This window comes from Cherax quadricarinatus, chromosome 35, assembly GCF_038502225.1.
Source record: "Cherax quadricarinatus isolate ZL_2023a chromosome 35, ASM3850222v1, whole genome shotgun sequence".
In the NCBI taxonomy this organism is placed as follows: domain Eukaryota; kingdom Metazoa; phylum Arthropoda; class Malacostraca; order Decapoda; family Parastacidae; genus Cherax; species Cherax quadricarinatus.
This window is the reverse complement of record NC_091326.1, coordinates 13,025,688-13,051,455: the sequence shown is the minus strand read 5'-3', so window position 1 is coordinate 13,051,455 and position 25,768 is coordinate 13,025,688. Positions and strand designations below refer to the sequence as shown.

The 25,768-nt window shown below is 38.1% G+C and overlaps 1 protein-coding gene across 1 annotated transcript in view; it reads left to right on the top strand.

The window, feature by feature from the left end:
• ScpX (Sterol carrier protein X-related thiolase) overlaps positions 1-22,537 on the top strand; it is a 46,602-nt gene extending 24,065 nt beyond the window's left edge. Inside the window, exons 8-11 of the mRNA XM_053785562.1 lie at positions 6,655-6,811; positions 10,525-10,633; positions 19,618-19,726; positions 21,752-22,537. Coding sequence (XP_053641537.1) covers positions 6,655-6,811; positions 10,525-10,633; positions 19,618-19,726; positions 21,752-21,930 — 554 coding nt within the window. The 3' untranslated portion in view covers positions 21,931-22,537. The remainder of the gene's footprint in view (positions 1-6,654; positions 6,812-10,524; positions 10,634-19,617; positions 19,727-21,751) is intronic.
• The last annotated feature ends 3,231 nt before the right edge of the window (positions 22,538-25,768 follow it).

Sequence of the window (25,768 nt, the reverse complement as noted above, 5' to 3'; positions counted from 1 at the left end):
GTACACAACACAAATTTTATTTCTTTGCAAGATTACATTGAGAATATGAAATTACATTAATGAGTTGCAGTGCAAAGAGCCACTATCATGCCTCGGCATTATGGCTTAATGGCTTACAGACTGCTTAATACTAAACTAATTGATCATAGTTTAAGTTGTACTTTTGTTTTTATTTATAGTAGACATTAATTGTACTTAAATTACAATAGTTTCAATAATAAATATTGAGATTATATTATGGGAATATAAAATTGTGAGTTGTTGAAAGTAGTTTACAGTATGAGAATGTTACAATTGGGTGTAAGGCAGTATTGTTTTGGGTAGGTATTTTTACTACAATGTAGTAGTATTAATAATGTATGAACTTTGGGCGTATAATATAATAATATCTTTATTTACTACAAGTACATGTACAAGGTATACAGTCCTAGCTGACAACAATGACATACTACTACATAGAAAGCCCCTGTTATGCTCCACATGTCGGGCAAATTAGGTCAGTGTCCCAGGATGCGACCCACACCAGTCGACTAACACCCAGGTACCTATTTTACTGATGGGGAACATAGACAACAGGTGGAAAGAAACACGCCCAATGTTTCTACTCTGGCTGGGAATCGAACCCAGGCCCTCTCCGTGTGAAGCGAGTGTGTTGGCCACCAGGCCATCAGAGTCTGTGTTTTGAAGTTTTAAGTAATTGGAAGATTTTTTGGTAAAGTTAAATATTGAGTATATAGTTTAGGGTGAGTAAATGGATGTTCTTTATGGTGAGCAGTTTTAGACTTTTGAATATTAGTGGAGTATGCTGTCGGGAGTGGGATTTATCATCATTCTGACTGCAGCCTTTTGCTGGGTTATTAATGATCTTAGGTGATTTAATGTTGTTACTTCTCATATATATGCCGTGATATTATATATATATATATATATATATATATATATATATATATATATATATATATATATATATATATATATATAATAAGATGTTAGGTATCGTTATTTCGAAACGTTTCGCCTACACAGTAGGCTTCTTCAGTCGAGTACAGAAAAGTTGATAGAAGCAGAAGAGACTTGAAGACGATGTAATCAGTCCATCACCCTTAGAGTTTTGAGGTGGTCAGTCCCTCAGTCTGGAGAAGAGCATTGTTCCATAGTCTGAAACAATATGGAGTTGAAGTTTATTATTATTATTAAAGATTCGCCGGTATTCTCCCGGCCCGGGCCTTTTCCAAGTGGTGGCCCGGCCTTGGCTCCCTCTTTAGGGAGTGTCTGAGACCTAAGTCTCCCATGGGAGGAGGCACAAGTACCTCCTCATCTTTGGGACCAACTGTCCCCAGGCCTAGCCACAAGCTAGGCCTCTCTGGTCTGCCATCCCCGCCCCAAGGGGGCTAATGGGAATGACAGTCTTATGAGCTAATGGCTCGGGCTCAGGCACCTACCCTACCCTAGAAGGGTTAGGCATGGTGTCGATCATTTTTCATGGAGTTGAAGTGACAGGATGGAGCCTTATATAGCGCCAGGAGGTGAGACGTAGGTCACTAGTATAATAAGATCACAGTAAACAGGTGATTTCAGAATATGCAAAACAACCACTGTGAAAGAATAGAGAAATTCCAAGAGCTTTCGTGACTACTCACATTATCAAGGAACTATAGTTCCCGGTGGTCTGGTGGCTAAAGCTCCCGCTACACACACGGAGGGCCCGGGTTCGATTCCCGGCGGGTGGAAATTCCGACACGTTTCCTTACACCTATTGTCCTGTTCACCTAGCAGCAAATAGGTACCTGGGTGTTAGTCGACTGGTGTGGGTCGCATCCTGGGGGACAAGATTAAGGACCCCAATGGAAATAAGTTAGACAGTCCTCGATGACGCACTGACTTTCTTGGGTTATCCTGGGTGGCTAACCCTCCGGGGTTAAAAATCCGAACGAAATCTTATCTTATCTTATCTTAATGTGAGTAGTCACGAAAGCGCTTGGAATTTCTCTATTCTTTCACAGTGGTTGTTTTGCATATATATATATATATATATATATATATATATATATATATATATATATATATATATATATATATATATATATATATATATATATATATTTTCATTTTTCTTAGCTCGTTCATTTACTCGTAGTTGTGTATGGCTTTTTTACATTTTTTTTTTCAAGGTAATTTACATATTTGTAAATATGTGGATGATTACAATTGTCTTACTATGCAAAACAATTATAATCATCCACATATTATGCAGTTGTACCTTAATAGACATTATGATCTATATATTCACGAAAAAACGCTTAACCCGTAGGGTAATATAGTTTATGGGTACTGGGAGAGGTGGAGGTACTCTGAGATAGCTCCGACTCCATGGATGAAGAGCTTTCACTGGAAATTAAAAAAAAAAGTGTACGCATAATGCTGAACGTTTAAAGAATTTTTATTATATTCATAGGGAAAGCGATAAACCCGTAATGTTATGCAGTACATGGGTAAGTAATCACGGGTGAAGAGGAGGATAGGTTTAATTCCTTGGATCAAGAGCCCTTTATCACCAAGGCAAGCAAGTTTTGTTCCCGCTATGTAATGTTATAGAATAGTATATTATAATTATTATAATCATGGGGGGCGCTAAACCCGTAGGATTATACAGCGCATGTGGGGGGATGGAAGGTACTCAGGCTTAATTCAGGGAACTGGAGCACAGATCCAATTGCCTAGATCAAGAGCCCCTCACCAGCGTCAAGGAACCTCCCTTGATGGGATAGACTAGTATAGCAGCACACTGTTGATGTATCCAATTTTACTAAAACAAAGTTGAACGTCTCTAGAACTTGCGCGAAACGTTGCAGAAATGAAGGAAACTGATTTGTATCTTTAGGGAAATACGAATTTTAAAGGCGTTGAATAATAATTTTGATAGTGTGTATAATAAGGTTTAAATAATAACATATTACAAGGACCCCAATGGAAATAAGTCGCATTGACTTTTTTTTTTTTTTTGGTTATCCTTGGTAATCTACACATATGCTGCTGTGTATGATAATTGATGTAACTGTAATTGTGTACCCGTACCTGAATTAACTTAGGTAGTATTTTGTTAAGGTGGTGTGAGGTGTGAGGGAGTGGTAGCAGCAGTTACCAGGCGGCCTCAGTCACCCCAGTCAACTGTGTGGTGCTGCTGCTGCTGCTACACCATCTTATCTTTTAATTTATCTCCTCAGCCTTACGTCCTCGGCACACTCGCTCCATTATTAAGGTAGTGACCTCTCAAGGGATTATTATTATAATCAAGGAGAAGCGCTAAACCCGGAGGATTATACAGCGCCTGGGGGGGGGATGTGGAAGGCATTCAGGCTTAATTCGGGGAACTGGAGCACAGATCCAATTCCCTAAATCAAGAGCCCCTCACCAACATCAAGGAACCTTCCTTGACGGGACCTCTCAAGGGAGATTCCTTGTCTCTGGTGAGGGGCTCTTGATCTGGGGAATTGGATCTGTGCTCCAGTTCTCTGAATTGAGTCTGGATACCTTCCATCTCTCTCCCTCCTCCCTTCCACAGGCGCTGGATAATTCCTGCGGTTTTAGTGTTCCCTCATGATTATAATAATGTTAACAAGGTAGTGAGGTGTTGTAATTGCAGCCTTTTTTTTTAGCTACTTATTTAGCAGCAGAGTTATGTGGTGTTCCATCCTCAGTAATTTGTCCATCATATATTTTTTTCCTTTTAATATCAATTTTTGTGTTATCCTAGGTAGTATACACGTGTTACTCTGATGATTTGTGTAACTGTACCTAAATAAACTTACTTCATTTCATCAATTCATCACTGAATCGGCTACCAGAGTTTTATATTAGGGGTGGCAATCATTGTCGTCCTTTTAATCTTGTCTCCCAGGATGCCACCCACACCAGTCAAATAACACCCAGGTACCTACTTGCTGCTAGGTGAACAAGGGTAGCCGGTGTAAGGAAACATTCCCATCCATGCCGGGAATTGAATCCTAGACACTCACTGTGTGAGCTGAATGTGTTGTTATTTTTATTCGGGGGCTTCTGCCCCCTTGCTCCCCCCCTGCCCTGTAGTACTTCTACTAGTTGTGGGTAAAGAGGTACCAGAGATTGAAGGTCAGCAATAGTATGCACCCTGGGAGGGAAGTATTATCTTGGGGTACATAGTCCACCCTCTTGTCTCTTGGACCTGGCCTGACGATGCTTCAGGGCTCTAGATCAGAGGAACTAGAGTCATCCTCCCTGGGATTGAATCTTGTCTCTTCCCCCCCCCATTCCCAAGGTGCTATGACCCCTATGGGTTTACTGCTAAAGGGATCTTGCTCAAAGGAATTGGATCTACCCTCCTCTTACTTGGGCCCATATCCAGGTGATGCATAACACTGGTTTAATGCTTCCCCATCAATAGAGTAATCCTATCACTTTCATTGGCATTATTGGATTATTCTGGATTACTAATCCGTCAGAGTTAATACTTTTACTAGTGTTCTTTTCTTCTTCATTCCTTCAAGGGAGGCATTTTGATGCTGCCGAAGTGGGGTATTTTTATTCAGGCATCATGCATCATTTAAAAATTTTACTATGGTGTTATATGGACAATATGTAGAAATTAATGTAGAATAACCTAATACAATCAATGTGAATTATTTCCATTGAAAGCTACATGTGGGTTATCCTAGAATAAATTTGTGTGTCAGGGTATACCACAAATTCTAACCATACAATAGAGTGGAAAAGTAATGTGAAGGAGCTGGGAGTGATAATGTCAGAGGCTCTAGCCTTCAAAGACCACAACAATGTATCTACCTAATCTGCTAGGAAAATGATAGGATGGATAATGAGAACCTTCAAAACTAGGGATGCCAAGCCCATGATGATTCTCTTCAAATTGCTTGTGCTCTCTAGGCTGGAATACTGCTGTACGGTAACAGCCCCCTTCAAGGCTGGCGACATTGCAGACCTGGAGAGTGTACAAAGAACTTTCACAGCACACACAAGTGCGATAAGGCACCTAAACTACTGGGAACAGTTGAAGGTCCTTGATCTGTATTCCCTCGAATGCAGGCGAGAGAGATACGTGATAATATACACTTGGAAGGCCCTGGAGGGATTGATACCAAACCTGCACACGAAAATCACTCCCCATGAAAGCAAAAGACTCGACAGGAGATGCAACATTCCCCCGATGAAAAGCGGGCGCCACGAGTACACTGAGAGGCAACACAATAAGTGTCCGGAGCCCAAGACTGTTCAATTGCCTCCCAGCATACATAAGGAGGATTACCAATAGACCCCTGGCTGTCTTCAAGAAGGCACTGGACAGGCACCTAAAGGCAGTACCTGACCAACCGGGCTGTGGTTCGTACGTCAGCTTGCGTGCAGCCAGCAGTAACGGCCTGGTTGATCAGACCCTGATATACCATGAGGTCTGGTCTCGGACCAGGCCATGGGGGTGTTGACCCCCAAAACCCTCTCCAGGTAAACTCCAGGTACAGTGTATCCCTGCCCCTCTCACCCATCCTTCAGCAGAAGGAGCAGGTTTTATGAGATTTACCCATATGGTTTACCCTACCTGGGAATTGAACTTTGATTCCTTTGGTTGTTACCCAAGTGCTCTTCCATTTAAGACTATTGAGTATCAAAGCATGTGTTCTACAGAAATTTAAAGGGTAGACATAGAAAGGCTTCACATTTAGTTTAGTACAGTATCATAAATTTACTTCCATCTACTTACTTTAATTATAAAAATGTAAAATTCTGTCTCGGTTTCTGCATCCAAAACATTTTCCTGTAGCTACTTTATGTATTCGTTATTTGCTTTCAGCTAACTTTTAATTAATACTGTTTGTCTTTAAGAGGGTATTGCAATACTGCTCTGTATTATACTGTAGAAGGCAAATACCATCTTCTTGCATGTTAGATGAAACTAAAGTTAATAAGATAAATATCTGATGATTGTTGAAGTTCAAACTATTTACTGTGTGAAATACATGATGAATTAAGTTTTGGTCTCTTTATACAGTGTGTAGTTATTGCACACCTTTTTTTTTTTTTAACCAATTGTTTGAATGAACACTGTACAGTACTTTGCAAAATTTGATGTAAAATAAAATTTAAAAAATGGAAGTCCCTTACTTGAATTAAAATATTATTATGTATGTATGTGGTGCTGCATGAGTAGTGCGTTATAAATATTTTGTGTTGGATTAACACAAAAGAATAGATTTATTGCTCTCAGGATAATCACATATCCAAGAAATAGTTGCATGATTTTGTGTGGATATTTTAGTGTAGCTATTCTGTGCACTGTCATTGACTTGTTCACATGGGTATACTATTATCTGCTGCTGATAAGGTCTAGTAACCTTGATTACATGTAGTCAGGGTGCTGCTACACTGGTTGTCTCTTTTTTGTGAAAGCATCTGTAAGTGTAGGTTGCATTTTGGTGCCATGGAGTGTCTGAACCTCCTTAATGTTCCTTAAGTCTTACAAACATATTGTGTTCTTTATATTACAGGACTGTATTAGTGTTATACATGAAATGTTCTATACCATATATTTTTTGTTGATTTCATTTAATAATAAACACTCTCATAATTGTTTCTCTGCATATGTAATATTTTACTATTTTAAATTTACAGGACTAGCACAGTGCTCAGAGCTGTGTTGGCAGCTGCGAGGTGAGGCAGGGAAACGTCAGGTCCCAGGGGCAAAATTAGCACTTCAGCACAATCTTGGGCTAGGAGGTGCGGTTGTTGTTACTTTGTACAAGATGGGCTTCAGAGGAAATGACCGAGGGTGAGTATACTGGGTACAACAGTATTCCATTTTCCGTATCCTTGTCTACCTAAACATCAGTAATACAGGACTCTGTGCAGCCTGTAATCATTGGGCTGAGACTTGTGTTCTAGATAGCTTTCTTGTATTTTTTAACATTGCTTTTCAGATCTATACCATACATTCAGATACAGTGGTACCTCGAGTTTTGAACATCTCCCAACTCGAACATTTATGTAAGTGTTTTTTTCGGGGTCTGAAATGGACTAATCTAATTTACACTACTCCTTATGGGAACAAATTCGTTCGGTAACGGCACTCGAACAGCCTTCTGGAACGAATTATGACCGAAACTCGAGGTACCACTGTATCTGATATATATTAATCAGAATATTTACAATTTATGTAAATGTATACATACTATGTCACTAATGCTGAACCCATAAACTGCTCACTTATAAATAATACCGCTTCCCTTTGCAAATGACAAACAAAATGTTGAAAATTAATAGTTTAGGTGCCAGAAACATACAAAAAAGTATTTACAATTACCTATATCTGGAGTTGGTGGTGTTTAATTACAGCTAGTTAGGGAGACAGACAAACTTCATAAAAGTAATTATTTGCCTCTAACATATACAGTAATCATAGGTAGTAGGTTAGTATACAGCAGCCGCCCAGGGAGGTACTACCGTTCTGCCAAGTGAGTGTAAAATTGAAACCTGTTATTGTTTTACATGATGGTAGGATTCCTGGTGTTTTGTTTTTTTTTTTTGTCTCATAAACACTCAAGATTTCAGATACGTCTTACTACTTTTACTTACACTTAGGTCACACTACACGTGCATGTACAAGCAAATATGTACACACCCCTCTGGGTTTTCTTCTATTTTCTTACTACTTCTTGCTCTTGTTTATTTCCTCTTATCTCCAAGGGGAAGTGGAACAGAATTCTTCCTCCGTAAGCCATGCGTGTCGTAAGAGGCGACTAAAATGCCGGAAGCAAGGGGCTGGTAACCCCTTCTCCTGTATACGTTACTACAGTGGAACCTCGGTTTTTGTATGCCTGACTTTTTTCATCCAAATTTTGTTCCAGTTTTTATACATCTGCTCAGATTTCATACAGTTAACAATGGTCCGCCATACCTAACACATCCGCCTGCTCATGCCAACACAAAGCATCCCACGCGTTCTGACTTAGTCTGGCTTTGTTTCTCATTGAGTGAGCATTACCCTGCGCATTCATCCAAAACATTTCGTAATAATCCATTGTTTTTTGTGCTTGTTTATTGAGTGCGACTTCTAAATAAGCCACCATGGGGCCAAACAAAGTTCCGAGTGCCAGCCCTTTGATAAAGAAGGCGAGAAACACAATAGAATTCAAGAAAGAACTCGTAGCAAAGTATGAAAGTGTTGCAAGACGTGTCTGCAGCATGTTTAATGACAATGCCTTGTACCATTTAAGGCAAATCTTAAAGAGATGCCAGAAACAGACCTCTCTGGATAGATTTTTTGTGCAGTGGGGGTCCAATGACTCTCAAGCTGGTCTTGGTGCCAGTAAAAGACAATGAAGGGAAGTAACCCCCGGATAGGGCTTTGATACCTGAAGTCCTTATGGAGGGGGATTCCCCTTCCAAACAATAACCTCTCCTCCTCCCTCTCCCGTCCTAGCTGTCTTCCATATGCCAACAAGTGTCTTCAGTAAAGGTAGAAGTAATGTTAAATGTTCATTTATCCATTTCATTAGTCATTTATATTTATTTTTCATTGTTTACTGTATGTAAAACTAGTTATTTTCTATAAAACGTAATTTTTGTTAATATTTTTGGGTATCTGGAATGGATTAATTGGATTTACATTACATTATTTCTTATGGGAAATATTGCTTCAGTTTTTGTGCAATTCGGTTTTCGTCGGACTTTCTGGAATGAATTAATCACAAAAACCGAGGTTCCACAGTAAGGTTAAAAAGAGTAACTTACGTTTTTCTTTTTAGGTTACCCTGCCTCAGTGGGGTATGGCCAATTTGTTCAAAAAATATATATATATAGTACTGTAGTGCAGCTCTCATTACTCATTTCTGCTAACCCATTTGTCTTCTTTATACACTGTACAGGGATTAGCATTAGCAAAACGAACACACATGGTCTTTGATCACATGGCTGATGGTACAAAGAGAGAAATTTGATGAATGGATGGCTGGATTTGCTGAACAGTGGGCCCCACCTCAAAATCAATAGACTTTTAGAAAGTTCCTTGTCAGTCTTCCAAATCTGATATAAATATATGTTCACCTTCATCACTAAACTCATACAAAACATTACATATTTTGGGTGGGGGCCAGTCTACCCTAGTGCTCATGTTTTTGTCTGAAATGTCAACTTGCATGCTTTCACCACAGTGTATGTTAGGCATCCATGTACCCATTGGTCACTTGGCATGAAAATGTATGAGCTGAGCCATATGTTAATATAGCCCAAGTGTTCAAAACTTTGAGTAAAATATTACATCAATTAAAGATGGGAGGAGTTAGCAGTGTATTACTGATATACAGTAGACAGTTATTTAGCACAAGTTAATTTGGCATGATTTGGGTATAGCACAATTGAAGAATTGCGGCACAATTTTATGTAACATGTCATAAAATTAATTTAACACGGTTCAGTTTGCGGGAAAGAAAAAAAATCCTTTTTCCTCAAGCAGCCGCCTTGTTGTGGATCAGTGGGGGAGACCTCCCACCATCCCCTGCCACCCCCCGACACCACCCCCCGACACCACCCCACCATCCCAGCATTCGTACTTCATATGCGTCCAGTCTTTCTTCTCTGCTACAAGATAGCTGTGTTTGTGAATTGTGTTTTGATCTTTTAATTACCGTATCTTGTATCTGCCAAGCAATCATGACACCCAGTAGGCATACCGGTGTTGCTGAAAGTGGCAAGAAAATGTATAAGCATTTAAGTCTTAGAATTAAGAAAGATGTCAGACAAGAGATAACCTGTGGCATAATGAAGTGTTACTTTGTACACATAAAAAGAGGTAAACATAAGTTTGTGTGACTGACTGAATGACTTGAATGAATAGCTTACTGACTTGACTGAATAACTTACTGACTTGACTGAATGACTTACTGACTGAATGACTTTACTGATTGAATGACTTGACTGACTTAATGACTGACCTACTGAATGACTTAATGACTGACTGACCTACTGAATGACTTAATGACTTGATTGACTGAATAACTTACTTGGCTTACTGACTGAATGACTTGACTGATTTACTGAATGACTTGACTGACTTACTGAATGACTTAAAGTTAAAAATTCCAGTACAACCATTGACTTCAGTACCAGAACCTCTACCATCCACCTCAGCCCAGTAGGGCCACAGCATAACTTTCCACTCCATTCACAATCATCCACAAACACCAGCACCCACAATTTAAGGTAAGAAATAATATTATTTCTGTTACATTTGTAGCCTTAAGCAGTAAAAACAACATAATACATCACAACAATGAACTATAATTACGTATTCACTTTTATTTTTGTAAGAGGTGGAGGCCTAAAAAAAAAAGTTGTTTGGCTTTTTTGGGGCTCTCAGGAATGCAACCTTATTTTTCTCATAAGTTCTTCAATTCATCCAACACAGTGTTACCTAGCACGGCATTTTCAGGAACGTAACTACCGTGTTAAATGATGGTCTACTGTAATTAATATACCTTTCAACAGAATTGTAGCATCAGCAACAGCAGCAGCAGGACAAGACTTCCAGAGTGCTGTTATTTTTAATGCTATTCAGGATGCCTTAAAAGCTGATGGTCATACACTTGTCAACAAGGTAAGCAAAGATAATTTTTTTGAACTTTTGCAGTAAAAAGGTAGAAAGAAGTGTTTACACATACTGCTTAGTGATGCATAAAGCAGTGCAATAAACACTGCTTGGTAAGTAAGGGACTTTCTGAAATTTGCATTCAGGGAGGGAAGATTGTAAATCAAGCCTGTAAGCTTCACTTTTGAAAAGTACAGTGTCACACACAGTTTTAAAATTTTAATTGACTTCACATCTTCATTATTTTGCATTGTTTTGTACATTAGAAGAATAAATACATTTGTAATCATTTTTACTAGTGTTTAGTGAACAGCTCCCAACTCTAACAGTTATGTAAGTGGTAGTGCTTTTGTAAGTGTATTTTTGGAGGTCTGAAATGGACTAATCTAATTTACATTATTCCTTATGGGAACAAATTCATTCAGTATCAGCACTCGAACAACCTTCTGGAACAAATTAAGTTCGTAACTCGAGGTACCACTGTATGAGACTATTGTTAACTGTGCAACTTGAGAGTGAGGTACAGTATAATTAAACATTGTATGTAATATTTAGAATAGCTTCTTAAGTCTGGAAATTATGGAGAGGTCATATAAATGAAATGTGAGACAGGACTTAAAATGTAATGGAATTGTAAAGAGAGTCATTAACTGGCTGGACATTGATCAGAGGTACGTAGTATTTTTTGAAGAGGTAACATCTGCATAGTACAAGTTTGTGCTAGTATTAGTGATATGATCATTTGCCCATCCACTAAAAAGAATGTTGCTGATACAGATTGTATGAACATACATTATATGTGTGTGTGTGCTTGCACACATGCATGCATGCAGACTCTCTTCTGTTTAGTAGTAGGCAAGCAAAGTGCCCCTGTATTAATAAAAGTAGGCCTTAGACTGGAATGTGTGATGTCACCATGGTTGTATAGCATATTTATAGATGGGGTTGTTAAAGAAGTGAACACTAGTTTGTTAGGGAAAGAATTTGGAGTTTGGAAGTTAGGAAAAGGTGTGGAGTTTTTTTTTGTTTTTTTTTTTTTTTTTTTTTTAAGCAAGTCGGCCATCTCCCACTGAGGCAGGGTGACCCAAAAAAGAAAGAAAATCCCCAAAAAGAAAATACTTTCATCACTTTCACCACACTCACACATTATCACTGTTTTTGCAGAGGTGCTCAGAATACAACAGTTTAGAAGCATATACGTATAAAGATACACAACATATCCCTCCAAACTGCCAATATCCCAAACCCCTCCTTTAAAGTGCAGGCATTGTACTTCCCATTTCCAGGACTCAAGTCCGACTATATGAAAATAACCGGTTTCCCTGAATTTTTTTTTTTTTTTTTTTATCACACTGGCCGATTCCCACCAAGGCAGGGTGGCCCGAAAACGAAAAACTTTCACCATCATTCACTCCATCACTGTCTTGCCAGAAGGGTGCTTTACACTACAGTTTTTAAACTGCAACATTAACACCCCTCCTTCAGAGTGCAGGCACTGTACTTCCCATCTCCAGGACTCAAGTCCGGCCTGCCGGTTTCCCTGAACCCCTTCATAAATGTTACTTTGCTCACACTCCAACAGCATGTCAAGTATTAAAAACCATTTGTCTCCATTCACTCCTATCAAACACGCTCACGCATGCCTGCTGGAAGTCCAAGCCCCTCGCACACAAAACCTCCTTTACCCCCTCCCTCCAACCTTTCCTAGGCCGACCCCTACCCCGCCTTCCTTCCACTACAGACTGATACACTCTTGAAGTAACTCTGTTTCGCTCCATTCTCTCTACATGTCCGAACCACCTCAACAACCCTTCTTCAGCCCTCTGGACAACAGTTTTGGTAATCCCGCACCTCCTCCTAACTTCCAAACTACGAATTCTCTGCATTATATTCACACCACACATTGCCCTCAGACATGACATCTCCACTGCCTCCACCCTTCTCCTCGCTGCAACATTCATCACCCATGCTTCACACCCATATAAGAGCGTTGGTAAAACTATACTCTCATACATTCCCCTCTTTGCCTCCAAGGACAAAGTTCTTTGTCTCCACAGACTCCTAAGTGCACTGCTCACCCTTTTCACCTCATCTTTCATAGACCCATCCGCTGACACGTCCACTCCCAAATATCTGAATACATTCACCTCCTCCATACTCTCTCCCTCCAATCTGATATCCAATCTTTCATCACCTAATCTTTTTGTTATCCTCATAACCTTACTCTTTCCTGTATTCACTTTTAATTTTCTTCTTTTGCACACCCTACCAAATTCATCCACCAATCTCTGCAACTTCTCTTCAGAATCTCCCAAGAGCACAGTGTCATCAGCAAAGAGCAACTGTGACAACTCCCACTTTGTGTGATTCTTTATCTTTTAACTCCACACCTCTTGCCAAGACCCTTGCATTTACTTCTCTTACAACCCCATCTATAAATATATTAAACAACCACGGTGACATCACACATCCTTGTCTAAGGCCTACTTTTACTGGGAAATAATTTCCCTCTTTCCTACATACTCTAACTTGAGCCTTACTATCCTCATAAAAGCTCTTCACTGCTTTCAGTAACCTACCTCCTACACCATACACCTGCAACATCTGCCACATTGCCCCCCTATCCACCCTGTCATACACCTTTTCCAAATCCATAAATGCCACAAAGACCTCTTTAGCCTTATCTAAATACTGTTCACTTATATGTTTCACTGTAAACACCTGGTCCACACACCCCCTACCTTTCCTAAAGCCTCCTTGTTCATCTGCTGTCTTATTCTCAGTCTTACTCTTAATTCTTTCAATAATAACTCTACCATACACTTTACCAGGTATACTCAGCAGACTTCTTTCTTTCTTCCAACACACCGGCCTTATCCCACCGAGGCGGGGTGGCCCAAAAGGAAAAACGAAAGTTTCTCCTTTTACATTTAGTAATATATACAGGAGAAGAGGTTACCAGCCCCTTGCTCCCGGCATTTTAGTTGCCTCTTACAACACGCATGGCTTACGGAGGAAGAATTCTGTTCCACTTCCCCATGGAGATAAGAGGAAATAAACAAGAATAAGAACTAGAAAGAAAATAGAAGAAAACCCAGAGGGGTGTGTATATATGTGCTTGTACATGTATGTGTAGTGTGACCTAAGTGTAAGTAGAAGTAGCAAGACGTACCTGAAATCTTGCATGTTCATGAGACAGAAAAAAGGACACCAGCAATCCTACCATCATGTAAAACAATTACAGGCTTTCGTTTTACACTCACTTGGCAGGACGGTAGTACCTCCCTGGGCGGTTGCTGTCTACCAACCTACTACCTATAACTCAGCAGACTTATCCCCCTATAATTTTTGCACTCTCTTTTGTCCCCTTTGCCTTTATACAAAGGAACTATGCATGCTTTCTGCCAATCCCTAGGTACCTTACCCTCTTCCATACATTTATTAAAATAATTGCACCAACCACTCCAAAACTATATCCCCACCTGCTTTTAACATTTCTATCTTTATCCCATCAATCCCAGCTGCCTTACCCCCTTTCATTTTACCTACTGCCTCACGAACTTCCCTCACACTCACAACTGGCTCTTCCTCACTCCTACAAGATGTTATTCCTCCTTGCCCTATACACGAAATCACAGCTTCCCTATCTTCATCGACATTTAACAATTCCTCAAAATATTCCCTCCATCTTCCCAATACCTCTAACTCTCCATTTAATAACTCTCCTCTCCTATTTTTAACTGACAAATCCATTTGTTCTCTAGGCTTCCTTAACTTGTTAATCTCACTCCAAAACTTTTTCTTATTTTCAACAAAATTTGTTGATAACATTTCACCCACTCTCTCATTTGCTCTCTTTTTACATTGCTTCACCACTCTCTTAACCTCTCTCTTTTTCTCCATATACTCTTCCCTCCTTGCGTCACTTCTACTTTGTAAAAACTTCTCATATGCTATCTTTTTCTCCCTTACTACTCTCTTTACATCATCATTCCACCAATCGCTCCTCTTCCCTCCCGCACCCACTTTCCTGTAACCACAAACTTCTGCTGAACACTCTAACACTACATTTTTAAACCTACCCCATACCTCTTCGATCCCATTTCCTATGCTCTCATTAGCCCATCTATCCTCCAATAGCTGTTTATATCTTACCCTAACTGCCTCCTCTTTTAGTTTATAAACCTTCACCTCTCTCTTCCCTGATGCTTCTATTCTCCTTGTATCCCATCTACCTTTTACTCTCAGTGTAGCTACAACTAGAAAGTGATCTGATATATCTGTGGCCCCTCTATAAACATGTACATCCTGAAGTCTACTCAACAGTCTTTTATCTACCAATACATAATCCAACAAACTACTGTCATTTCGCCCTACATCATATCTTGTATACTTATTTATCCTCTTTTTCTTAAAATATGTATTACCTATAACTAAACCCCTTCACTAAATATTACCCTGCTCACACTCCAACAGATCGTCAGGTCCCAAGTATCATTCGTCTCCATTCACTCCTATCTAACACGCTCATGCACACTTGCTGGAAGTCCAAGCCCCTCGCCCACAAAACCTCCTTTACCCCCTCTTTCCAACCCTTTCGAGTTATAAGAGGTATTATTCAGAGGGCTGAGGAGAGGTTGTTGAACTGGTTTGGACATTAAGAGATGATTGAGAAAAATATTATGACTAGGAGTGCATATAAATCTGGGTGGAGGAAAGGAGAAAAGATTGGATGGAGCAGGTAATGAAGGTTTTGATTGCTGAGGGCTTGAACATTCAACAGGTTTATGTGAGTATGTTAGGTAGGGGTGGGCAAAAGCAAGTGTTTTTTTCTCCTATGACTTTATGTGCTGTTAGAGTGTGAGCAAGTTAACGTTTATGAAGGGATTCACAGAAACCAGTTAACCAGACTTTGAGTCCTGGAGGTGGGAAGTACAGTGGAACCTCGGCACTCGAACTTAATTGATTCTAGAAGGCTGTTCGAGTACAGACCGAATTTTTCCCAACCAACTTTCTTTTTGGTTGGCTGTTATCACTAACCCTCTTAGGCCCCATGGTAACTTATTAATACAAATAATACAAAAAAAAAATCCAAAAAAATGAGAAGAAACACGAAATAGTTTACAGCAAAGTTCTGGCAGGCCGTGTTTGTTTGGCTGAATGCCAAGCAAATGGTTAACTATGAAGCAGTTTGTTTACTGAACAAAGCATTCAGATACTGAATTGGTCGAATATGGAGCTGGTCGAGTACCGAGGTTCCACTGCACAGTACCTACACTTAGGAAGGGTGGGGATGTGGTTTGGAGGGTCATTTGAATTGAGATGTCAGCACCCTTCTGGCAACACAGTGATTGAATGAGTGACAGTGAAAGTGTTTTCTTCATACCTTGGTGGGAGATGGCCGGTATTAAAAAAAACAAAATATTGTACCCACTTCCAGACCTCAGTCAAGTTTCAAGATAACATTTAATTCATAAATAATATAATTCTTATAATCTAAACTCGTTGCTTACACAGTTACATTCATGGAAGTGTGAAATCTCTGAAATGGTAAAGAGATATAGACCAAAAAATAAATGCAAGATTTAGGTACAGATAGTCCAGAACATAAATATAAGGCTTAAACTGAACATACTTTTTTTTTTACACACATATATATATATATATATATATATATATATATATATATATATATATATATATATATATATATATATATATTATATATATATATATATATATATATATATATATATATATATATATATATATATATATATATTATATTATATATATATATATATATATATATATATATATATATATATATATATATATATATATATATATATATATATATATATATATGTATATATATGGGGGCAGGAGGAAAGAGGAGTGATTGGTGGAATGATGAAGTAAAAGGGTGTGATAAAAGAGAAAAAGGTAGCTTATGAGAGGTTTTTACAAAGCAGAGGTGTTATAAGAAGAGCAGAGTATATGGAGAGTAAAAGAAAGGTGAAGAGAGTGCAAAAGGAGAGCAGATGAAAGAGTGGGAGAGGCACTGTCAAGAAATTTTAATGAAAATAAGAAAAAATTTTGGAGTGAGTTAAACAAGTTAAGAAAGCCTAGGGAAAGTATGGATTTGTCAGTTAAAAACAAAGTAGGGGAGTTAGTAGATGGGGAGAGGGAGGTTTTAGGTAGATGGCGAGAATATTTTGAGGAACTTTTAAATGTTAAGGAAGAAAGGGAGGCAGTAATTTCATGCACTGGCCAGGGAGGTATACCATCTTTTAGGAGTGAAGAAGAGCAGAATGTAAGTGTGGTGGAGGTACGTGAGGCATTACATAGAATGAAAGGGGGTAAAGCAGCTGGAACTGATGGGATCATGACAGAAATGTTAAAAGCAGGGGGGGATATAGTGTTGGAGTGGTTGGTACTTTTGTTTAATAAATGTATGAAAGAGGGGAAGGTACCTAGGGATTGGCGGAGAGCATGTATAGTCCCTTTATATAAAGGGAAAGGGGACAAAAGAGATTGTAAAAATTATAGAGGAATAAGTTTACTGAGTATACCAGGAAAAGTATACGGTAGGGTTATAATTGAAAGAATTAGAGGTAAGACAGAATGTAGAATTGCGGACGAGCAAGGAGGCTTCAGAGTGGGTAGGGGATGTGTAGATCAAGTGTTTACATTGAAGCATATATGTGAACAGTATTTAGATAAAGGTAGGGAAGTTTTTATTGCATTTATGGATTTAGAAAAGGCATATGATAGAGTGGATAGAGGAGCAATGTGGCAGATGTTGCAAGTATATGGAATAGGTGGTAAGTTACTAAATGCTGTAAAGAGCTTTTATGAGGATAGTGAGGCTCAGGTTAGGGTGTGTAGAAGAGAGGGAGAATACTTCCCAGTAAAAGTAGGTCTTAGACAGGGATGTGTAATGTCACCATGGTTGTTTAATATATTTATAGATGGGGTTGTAAAAGAAGTAAATGCTAGGGTGTTCAGGAGAGGGGTGGGATTAAATTATGGGGAATCAAATTCAAAATGGGAATTGACACAGTTACTTTTTGCTGATGATACTGTGCTTATGGGAGATTCTAAAGAAAAATTGCAAAGGTTAGTGGATGAGTTTGAGAATGTGTGTAAAGGTAGAAAGTTGAAAGTAAACATAGAAAAGAGTAAGGTGATGAGGGTATCAAATGATTTAGATAAAGAAAAATTGGATATCAAATTGGGGAGGAGGAGTATGGAAGAAGTGAATGTTTTCAGATACTTAGGAGTTGACGTGTCGGCGGATGGATTTATGAAGGATGAGGTTAATCATAGAATTGATGAGGGAAAAAAGGTGAGTGGTGCGTTGAGGTATATGTGGAGTCAAAAAACGTTATCTATGGAGGCAAAGAAGGGAATGTATGAAAGTATAGTAGTACCAACACTCTTATATGGATGTGAAGCTTGGGTGGTAAATGCAGCAGCGAGGAGACGGTTGGAGGCAGTGGAGATGTCCTGTCTAAGGGCAATGTGTGGTGTAAATATTATGCAGAAAATTCGGAGTGTGGAAATTAGGAGAAGGTGTGGAGTTAATAAAAGCATTAGTCAGAGGGCAGAAGAGGGAGTGTTGAGGTGGTTTGGTCATTTAGAGAGAATGGATCGAAGTAGAATGACATGGAAAGCATATAAATCTATAGGGGAAGGAAAGAGGTGTAGGGGTCGTCCTCGAAAGGGTTGGAAAGAGGGGGTAAAGGAGGTTTTGTGGGTGAGGGGCTTGGACTTCCAGCAAGCGTGCATGAGCGTGTTAGATAGGAGTGAATGGAGACGAATGATACTTGGGACCTGACGATCTGTTGGAGTGTGAGCAGGGTGATATTTAGTGAAGGGATTCAGGGAAACCGGTTATTTTCATATAGTAGGACTTGAGTCCTGGAAATGGGAAGTACAATGCGTGCACTTTAAAGGAGGGGTTTGGGATATTGGCAGTTTGGAGGGATATGTTGTGTATCTCTATACGTATATGCTTCTAAGCTGTTGTATTCTGAGCACCTCTGCAAAAGCAGTGATAATGTGTGAGTGTGGTGAAAGTGTTGAATGATGATGAAAGTATTTTCTTTTTGGGGATTTTCTTTCTTTTTTTTTGGGTCACCCTGCCTCGGTGGGAGACGGCCGACTTGTTGAAAAAAAAAAAAAAAAAAATATATATATATATATATATATATATATTTATTTATTTATTTATTTATTTATTTATTTATTTATTTATTTATTCTGAGCACCTCTGCAAAAACAGTGATAATGTGCGAGTGTGGTGAAAGTGTTGAATGATGATGAAAGTATTTTCTTTTTGGGGATTTTCTTTCTTTTTTGGGTCACCCTGCCTCGATGGAAGACGGCCGACTTGTTGAAATATATATATATATATATATATATATATATATATATATATATATATATATATATATATATATATATATATATATATATATATATATATATATATATATATATATATATATATATATATATATATATATATATATATATATATATATATATATATATATATATTTATATATATATATATATATATATATATATATATATATATATATATATATATTTATATATATATATATTTATATATATATATATTTATATATATTTATATATATTTTAACAGCTGTCTCCTGCCAAGGCAGGGTGACCCAAAGAAGAAAACACATTCACCAACATTCACTCCATTAAAGTTGAGCAATATCTTGATTCTGGTGTTAAACCCAAGTATCAGATGCATATGTTTTGCACACACGTCTTCAAGTGGCAGTCATTAAACTATTGCATCTTGCTCAGAGAAGCAGAAAAGCAATTTCACTTGGCCTACCAGTTTACACAAAACATCCAGAGCAGTGTAAAACAATGTACCTTCAATGTATGTAATTTATATTTATCTCCACATATTTCCAAGTGAATGTAAATTTATATTATATTTATAGGTGAAAGGTGTTTATTGTTTTGAAGTAAAGGGAGGTCCTGGTGGTAGCGAGGCCAAGTGGATTGTTGATGCGAAGAATGGATCAGGATCTGTCACACTAAATGGCACAGGTTAGTATGTGTGCTCATTTTGCTTTTATATTTTATATACCTATTGCAATATTGGATTAAACATTTTTTTAAAGTTTGTGTCATATTTCTTAATAAAATTTTAGCAATATTAGATTACGTGTTAAATATGTAAATACACCTACCATCCGACTTACAACCTGCTCGACTTACGACCACTCGACTTACGACCGTGTTTTTTATGCCAAATTTCTGGGAAATAAACGAATATTTGTGCTGTACACAGTGTTTATCCTAAACCTTACAGTATGAAATACAGTACTAACAACATAAAAAGTAAAGTAAAACATGAAATACCAAAATAAAACAATAAAATAAAATCATTACAAAAATGTTTTGTTGATATTCAGTAGTAAAGTTTGACTTACGACCATTTCGACTTAGGACATGTTTCTCGGAACCGAACTCGGTCGTAAGTCGGATGGTATGTGTACAATGGACCCTTGGTTTTTGTGATTAATCCGTTCCAGAGTCTGCCAAAAACCAAAATTCATGAAAACCGAAACCATCCTCCCCATAAGAAATAATGTAAATCCAGTTAATCCATTCCCGACACCCAAAAGTATTAACAAAAAAATAATTTTTTTACAGATTAAATATAGATTTACATACAGAAAAGCATGACAAATCAATATAAAGCAATAATAACATCACACTTACCTTTATTGAAGACTCTTGTTGGTGTATGGAAGACAGGAGGAGGGGAAGTTATTAGTATTTGGAAGGGGAATCCCCTTCCATAAATACTTTAGGTATCGAGTCCTTATCCGGGGTTACTTCCCTTCCTTGTTTTTTAATGGCACTAGGACCAGCTCGAGTCACTGGACCCCTGTCGCTCAAAAAAATGTTCCAGAGAGCTGTTTCTGGCGTCTCTTTAAGATTTGCCTAAAATGGGACGAGGCATTGTCATTGAACATGTTGCAGACACGGCCTACAACAGCTTTGTTAGAATGATGTTCCTCCACAAATGTTTGCACCTCACTCCACTTTGCACAGATATCCTTAATCTTTGAAGAAGGCACCTTCTTCCCTCTCTCTTCCTCCTTTGCAAAGCAATTTCCTCAACTGTGGTCTGTTGCTGTTGCAGACAAAGCTCTTGCAGCTCTTCAGTGGTTAGCTTTTCACTGTGGTCCTCCTCTAACTCTTCCACATCCTGGCCACTCACATCCAACCCCATAGAATTCCCCAATGCCACAATACATTCCACAACAGGCTTATTTGGCAGTTGCAAGCACAAAAAACAATGGATTATTACAATATGTTTCGCATGAACGCACGGGGTGATGCTCACTCACCAAGAAACAATACCAGACTGACTTTTGAATGCATCTGTTGGAGGCTTGTGTGCGCGGGGCCACTGGGACACGTATCGTACGACCGCCAAAATCCAAGGGAAATCATGAAAACCAAGGCTATATTTTGACGAAAAAAGTTGCTGATAACCAAAATTCACAAAAACTGAGACTCGCAAAAACCAAGGGTCCACTGTATGTAGAATGACTTGGAGGGTGTATAAATATGTAGTGGAGGGGAGGAGGGGTAGGAGTCTTGGGAAAGGATGGAAGGAGGGGGTAAAAGAGGTTTTGTGTGCAAGGGGCTTGGACATAAAGTAGGCATGTGTGAGCGTGTTAGATAGGAGTGAATGGAGACGAATGGTTTTTGGGACCTGACAAGCTGTTGGAGTGTGAACAGAGTAATATTTTATGAAGGGATTCAGGGAAACCAGTTAGCCAGACTTGAGTCCTGGAGGTGGGAAGTATTATGCCTGCACTTAAAAGATTGGGTTTGAGATACTGGGTGTTTGGAGTGCTCAGATATGACATCTAAGCTGTCATATCTTGGCACCCCTGCAAAGACAGTGATTGTGCGAATGATGGTGAAAGTGTTTCTTCCTTTTTTGGGTCACCCTGCCTCAGTGGGAGACAGCCAGCATATTAAAAAAATGTATAAATATTTCTACAGGTGCTGAAAGGAGATCAAAATTAACTTATTTCATTTTTTTAACAGCTAAACCAGATGTAACGATCAGCATGAATGATTCAGATCTTGTTGACTTAATGGAGGGTAAGTTAAACCCTCAGAAGGCCTTCTTCCAGGGCAAACTCAAGATCAAAGGCAATATGGGTCTGGCTATGAAACTGCAAGAATTCCAGAAACAAGCACAGCAACTGAAGGCTAAATTGTAGTTTCCTTTCATAAAAGTATTCATTCTCAGCACTACCATTCCTTTTTAAGTTTAAAAGTGACACTTACTTTGGATAATAAAATGACTAAACTAACAATAACCAGAGGTTGAAATTATAAGTGTCAGACTTAAAATTGATGTATAGCTAGCTGAGAAAATCTATATACGTATACTTCCCTATTGTGAATGCAGGAAAAGATGAGATACAGATTCTCATGTATGTCACCTCTAGTTACGCATGTTAAATTTGTTTACATGATTTTCCTATTCAAAGTAATTGTTTTTATTCCAATATCAGTGTAATAAACTGACTGCATATTGTAAAAAAAAAAAACGCTATATAGCATTTAGGAATTAATGCTGAATCTTGATACATTTTGTGTGGCTGGGAAACAAGAGCCCTACCTTTAACTAATTTCCTAGTTTTCATTTACAACTGAAGCTATAATGTTTATTATATATTCAAAGGCATATAGACCACTAGATCACAAGTGAATTTTACCGAAAGGTAATTTTTTGAATTGTTTAAATTAGTTTTTTTTCACTTGTCACTTACAAGCCATTTATGAAGTGTATGGGTCTATAATAAAATTTGGAATGCTTCTTAATACATAGTATGTCTTATCCATATTGGTAACTTTATTGTTATACATTGTGCTAGTCTTAAATGTGTTCACTTGGGAATATTGTACATATACAGTATATGAGAATGTGATACTAAGTAACATGCATTACTTTTCGGACACCTGTGCAAAGGAGTGTCTTGTGCATATTATGTATCACAGAATTGATTCAATATTTTTTATAAAACTAGTTCAGTAATTCAAACAATTTGTCTTGCTGTTGGTAAGAGTATCTTTACAAAGCTTTTTTCTAATTACCCTTAACCAAAACTTCATGGGTCTGAAGTTAATAGCAATGCCTTCAATGCAACGTTTTTAAATTGTATAGAATATTTTGCTTTTGCAAGTGAAAGCAAAGCAGCAAATATAATATAAATATTTACACACTCGATTTCATGTTGAGTTGCATAGAAATGTGTAATGTGTGCCTTTATATATACCGTAATAGCTTAACAAAATTGGCTTGATTTTGTGTATTAATTAGATTAAGCTTAGATGTTTATAAAAAGCTTCAACTTTAAATTTAGATATATCAATATTTTAGATACAGTATGTACAAAGATTTTATGCCATTAAATTAATATACATCTTTTGAGACTTTTAACATTTCTTCCTAGGTGTGTTTCACAAGGGCATCTTATTTCTTCAGTATACTGAAAATCTGAAGAATTTATTGTCTCAGGAATCAAATGACAGTAGACGATAACAATGAGGTGGTGGAGCATGTCTAATTGTGAGAGTTGAGCATAATGAGAGTAGCCTAATAAACTGAGGGAAGAGTGTCCATGAACTAACTGAAGAGAAAGCTCTGCTGATATATGTGGAGAAATATATCTATAAAAGGGGAAAGTATTTTATGGTAGTTTTCTTCAGTACAAGTTAATAGTCCTTCCTTAGGCAGCCATCTTCTTGTGATGGGAGGAGATTGAATCCTTTAGCTTCCATGGACAGTATTGGTTGGAAACTTTATTATCCCAGTGTGTTTGCTGTACATGGCAAATCCTAATATGGGAAGTTTCACTTTTTTTTTTTTTTTTTTTTTTTTTTAACGTGCTGGCTGTCGTCCACTGAGAGTTGCCCCAAAAAGGAACACTTTCACCATTTACACTATCACTGTCTTCCCAAGGACACACACATATGATAGTTTAGATGTCCCTCTAAAGAGCAAATAACCCAAACTCCTTTAGGGTGCAGGCACTGTATTTTCCACCTCCAGGACTCAAGTCCATCTAACCACTGTTCCTGAATGAATTTGAGAACCTACTGCCTTTCTATACTTATTAACAGGGATCATGCTTGGTTTTCTTTGCTAAATGTTCTCAAATAGTTCTTTGCATATACTGTCTTGCCTCAGGTACCCCCTCCCTCTCCTCCCTGTTCCTTTTTCAAATATTTTCCTTTGGATCCCTCCTCCAACTTGCATTTCCAATTTGCTCTACTGGTGGTGATGCTTTAGGGAAAGGTGGGGTACCTTTATGCCAATGAAGAGCTCTAAATATGAGGAATTGGAGCTATCATTCCTTTAGATCAAACATTATTGGTTCCCATTCCTCAAGCAGTGCACAACATGACCCTTGTAGGTTTTGTGCTTCCTTGGAGATATAATAAATCAATAATGCTAGTGGAAGTGCACATGCCCCAACATCCTCCTATTCAAGATTAGAATGTCTCAAGAGGCTAACATCTGCTGTAAGTAGAATAACCTTGCTCAAATTCTTATTACCTCACACCTTCCCATTCCTATGCTCATTCTTTTGTTATTCTTCTGAATCCTCCCTCGGCTATCTACCCTCATTACACTCATGCTTCCTGGCACTCCATCATTCCCTCATCCTACAGTGTACTACTACACTTTTCTTCCACAGAAATCAAGACAGTTGAAGGCATAACTGCTGTATAGCCCTTGTGGCTTAGCGGGTCTTTTTGATTATAATAATAATGAAGGCATAACTGCTTATCATGCAGCACTTGCCACTGATAGGGAACATGATACTCTCTGTTTAATGTTTTCAATCTCCAGAGCATTATCCTGTTAGTACTGTTTAACATTTCTGTAAAATAATGACAGTATTGCAATATTTTCTACTTCATTACCATATCATAGTTCTTTCTGACAATTCCCAAACATTTGTCTTATAACAGTATCCAGAAAAACCACTGCACACTTAGGTCATTTTAAGTTTTCCTTCTACCTCCTTATTTTGAATACTTAGTGCCCTCACCTGTGCTGTATATGCGAGTTTATTGCTTTCCTGTGAATATAATAATACAGTAATAATGAATACCCTAGCTCAGGCTTCTCTTGTTTCATTGTTTATATTATTCTTTCCCTTAGATCAAATAACATTATTTCCCATTTCCCAGACACTGTGTGACTTATAAATTTGGTACTCACCCCAGTGAGTAAAAAAAAAAAGTATTTAGATAATGCAATGGAGCACTAGAGGATAATGGGGGGTAAATTAGACTGGTATCAGTTATTTATCTCCTCAAGGGAGGGTGCTAAGCTCTATGACCCTTTTGGGTTTAGTGCTTAATTTGATTATGTATATTATTATTGTCCTCAAAGGAGGTGATGATGTTGAGAGGGCTTTTGATCCAAGGAACTGGACTTATCGTTCCCTTCTACAGATCGAATTTGAATACTTTTTATTTCCCAGGTATTACATTATTCCAACAGGTTTGGCGCTTCTCCCTTGTTAAATAAATAAAAATTAAGATATTTATTTTCAGTGTCCTCTTAAAGTATCTTATACAAAAAAAATGTTAGTTTATCTCTTGTTATGTATGAAAGGGCTGCATGACCTTATGGGTTTAGCACTTACTTGCGATTGTAATAATAATACAGCCTCTCCTCACTTAACGATGGAGTTCCGTTCCTAAGACAACACTGTTAAACAAATTTGTCACTAAGTGAAGAGCATACTATATTGGTAGTGGGTTTGTGTCAACCATCTTTGATGTCGTTTTAATGTCACCTTTGCACCTCTTATAACATTTCTGGTATATTTTTAAATGTTTATACAGTAGTGTACCGTACAGTGGTGTATGTCAGAAAGAACTTGCCACTTTCACTCCTTGCCCTGCAGAGTCGAGTAAACATGCAGTATCATAGTGTCAAAATATATGCAGGTGATTTTTCCCTAAACATTTTTAATCTCTTTGCCCCAGCGAACCAGCTTCGACCTGATGCCTTACCAGATCGCATCAATAGTG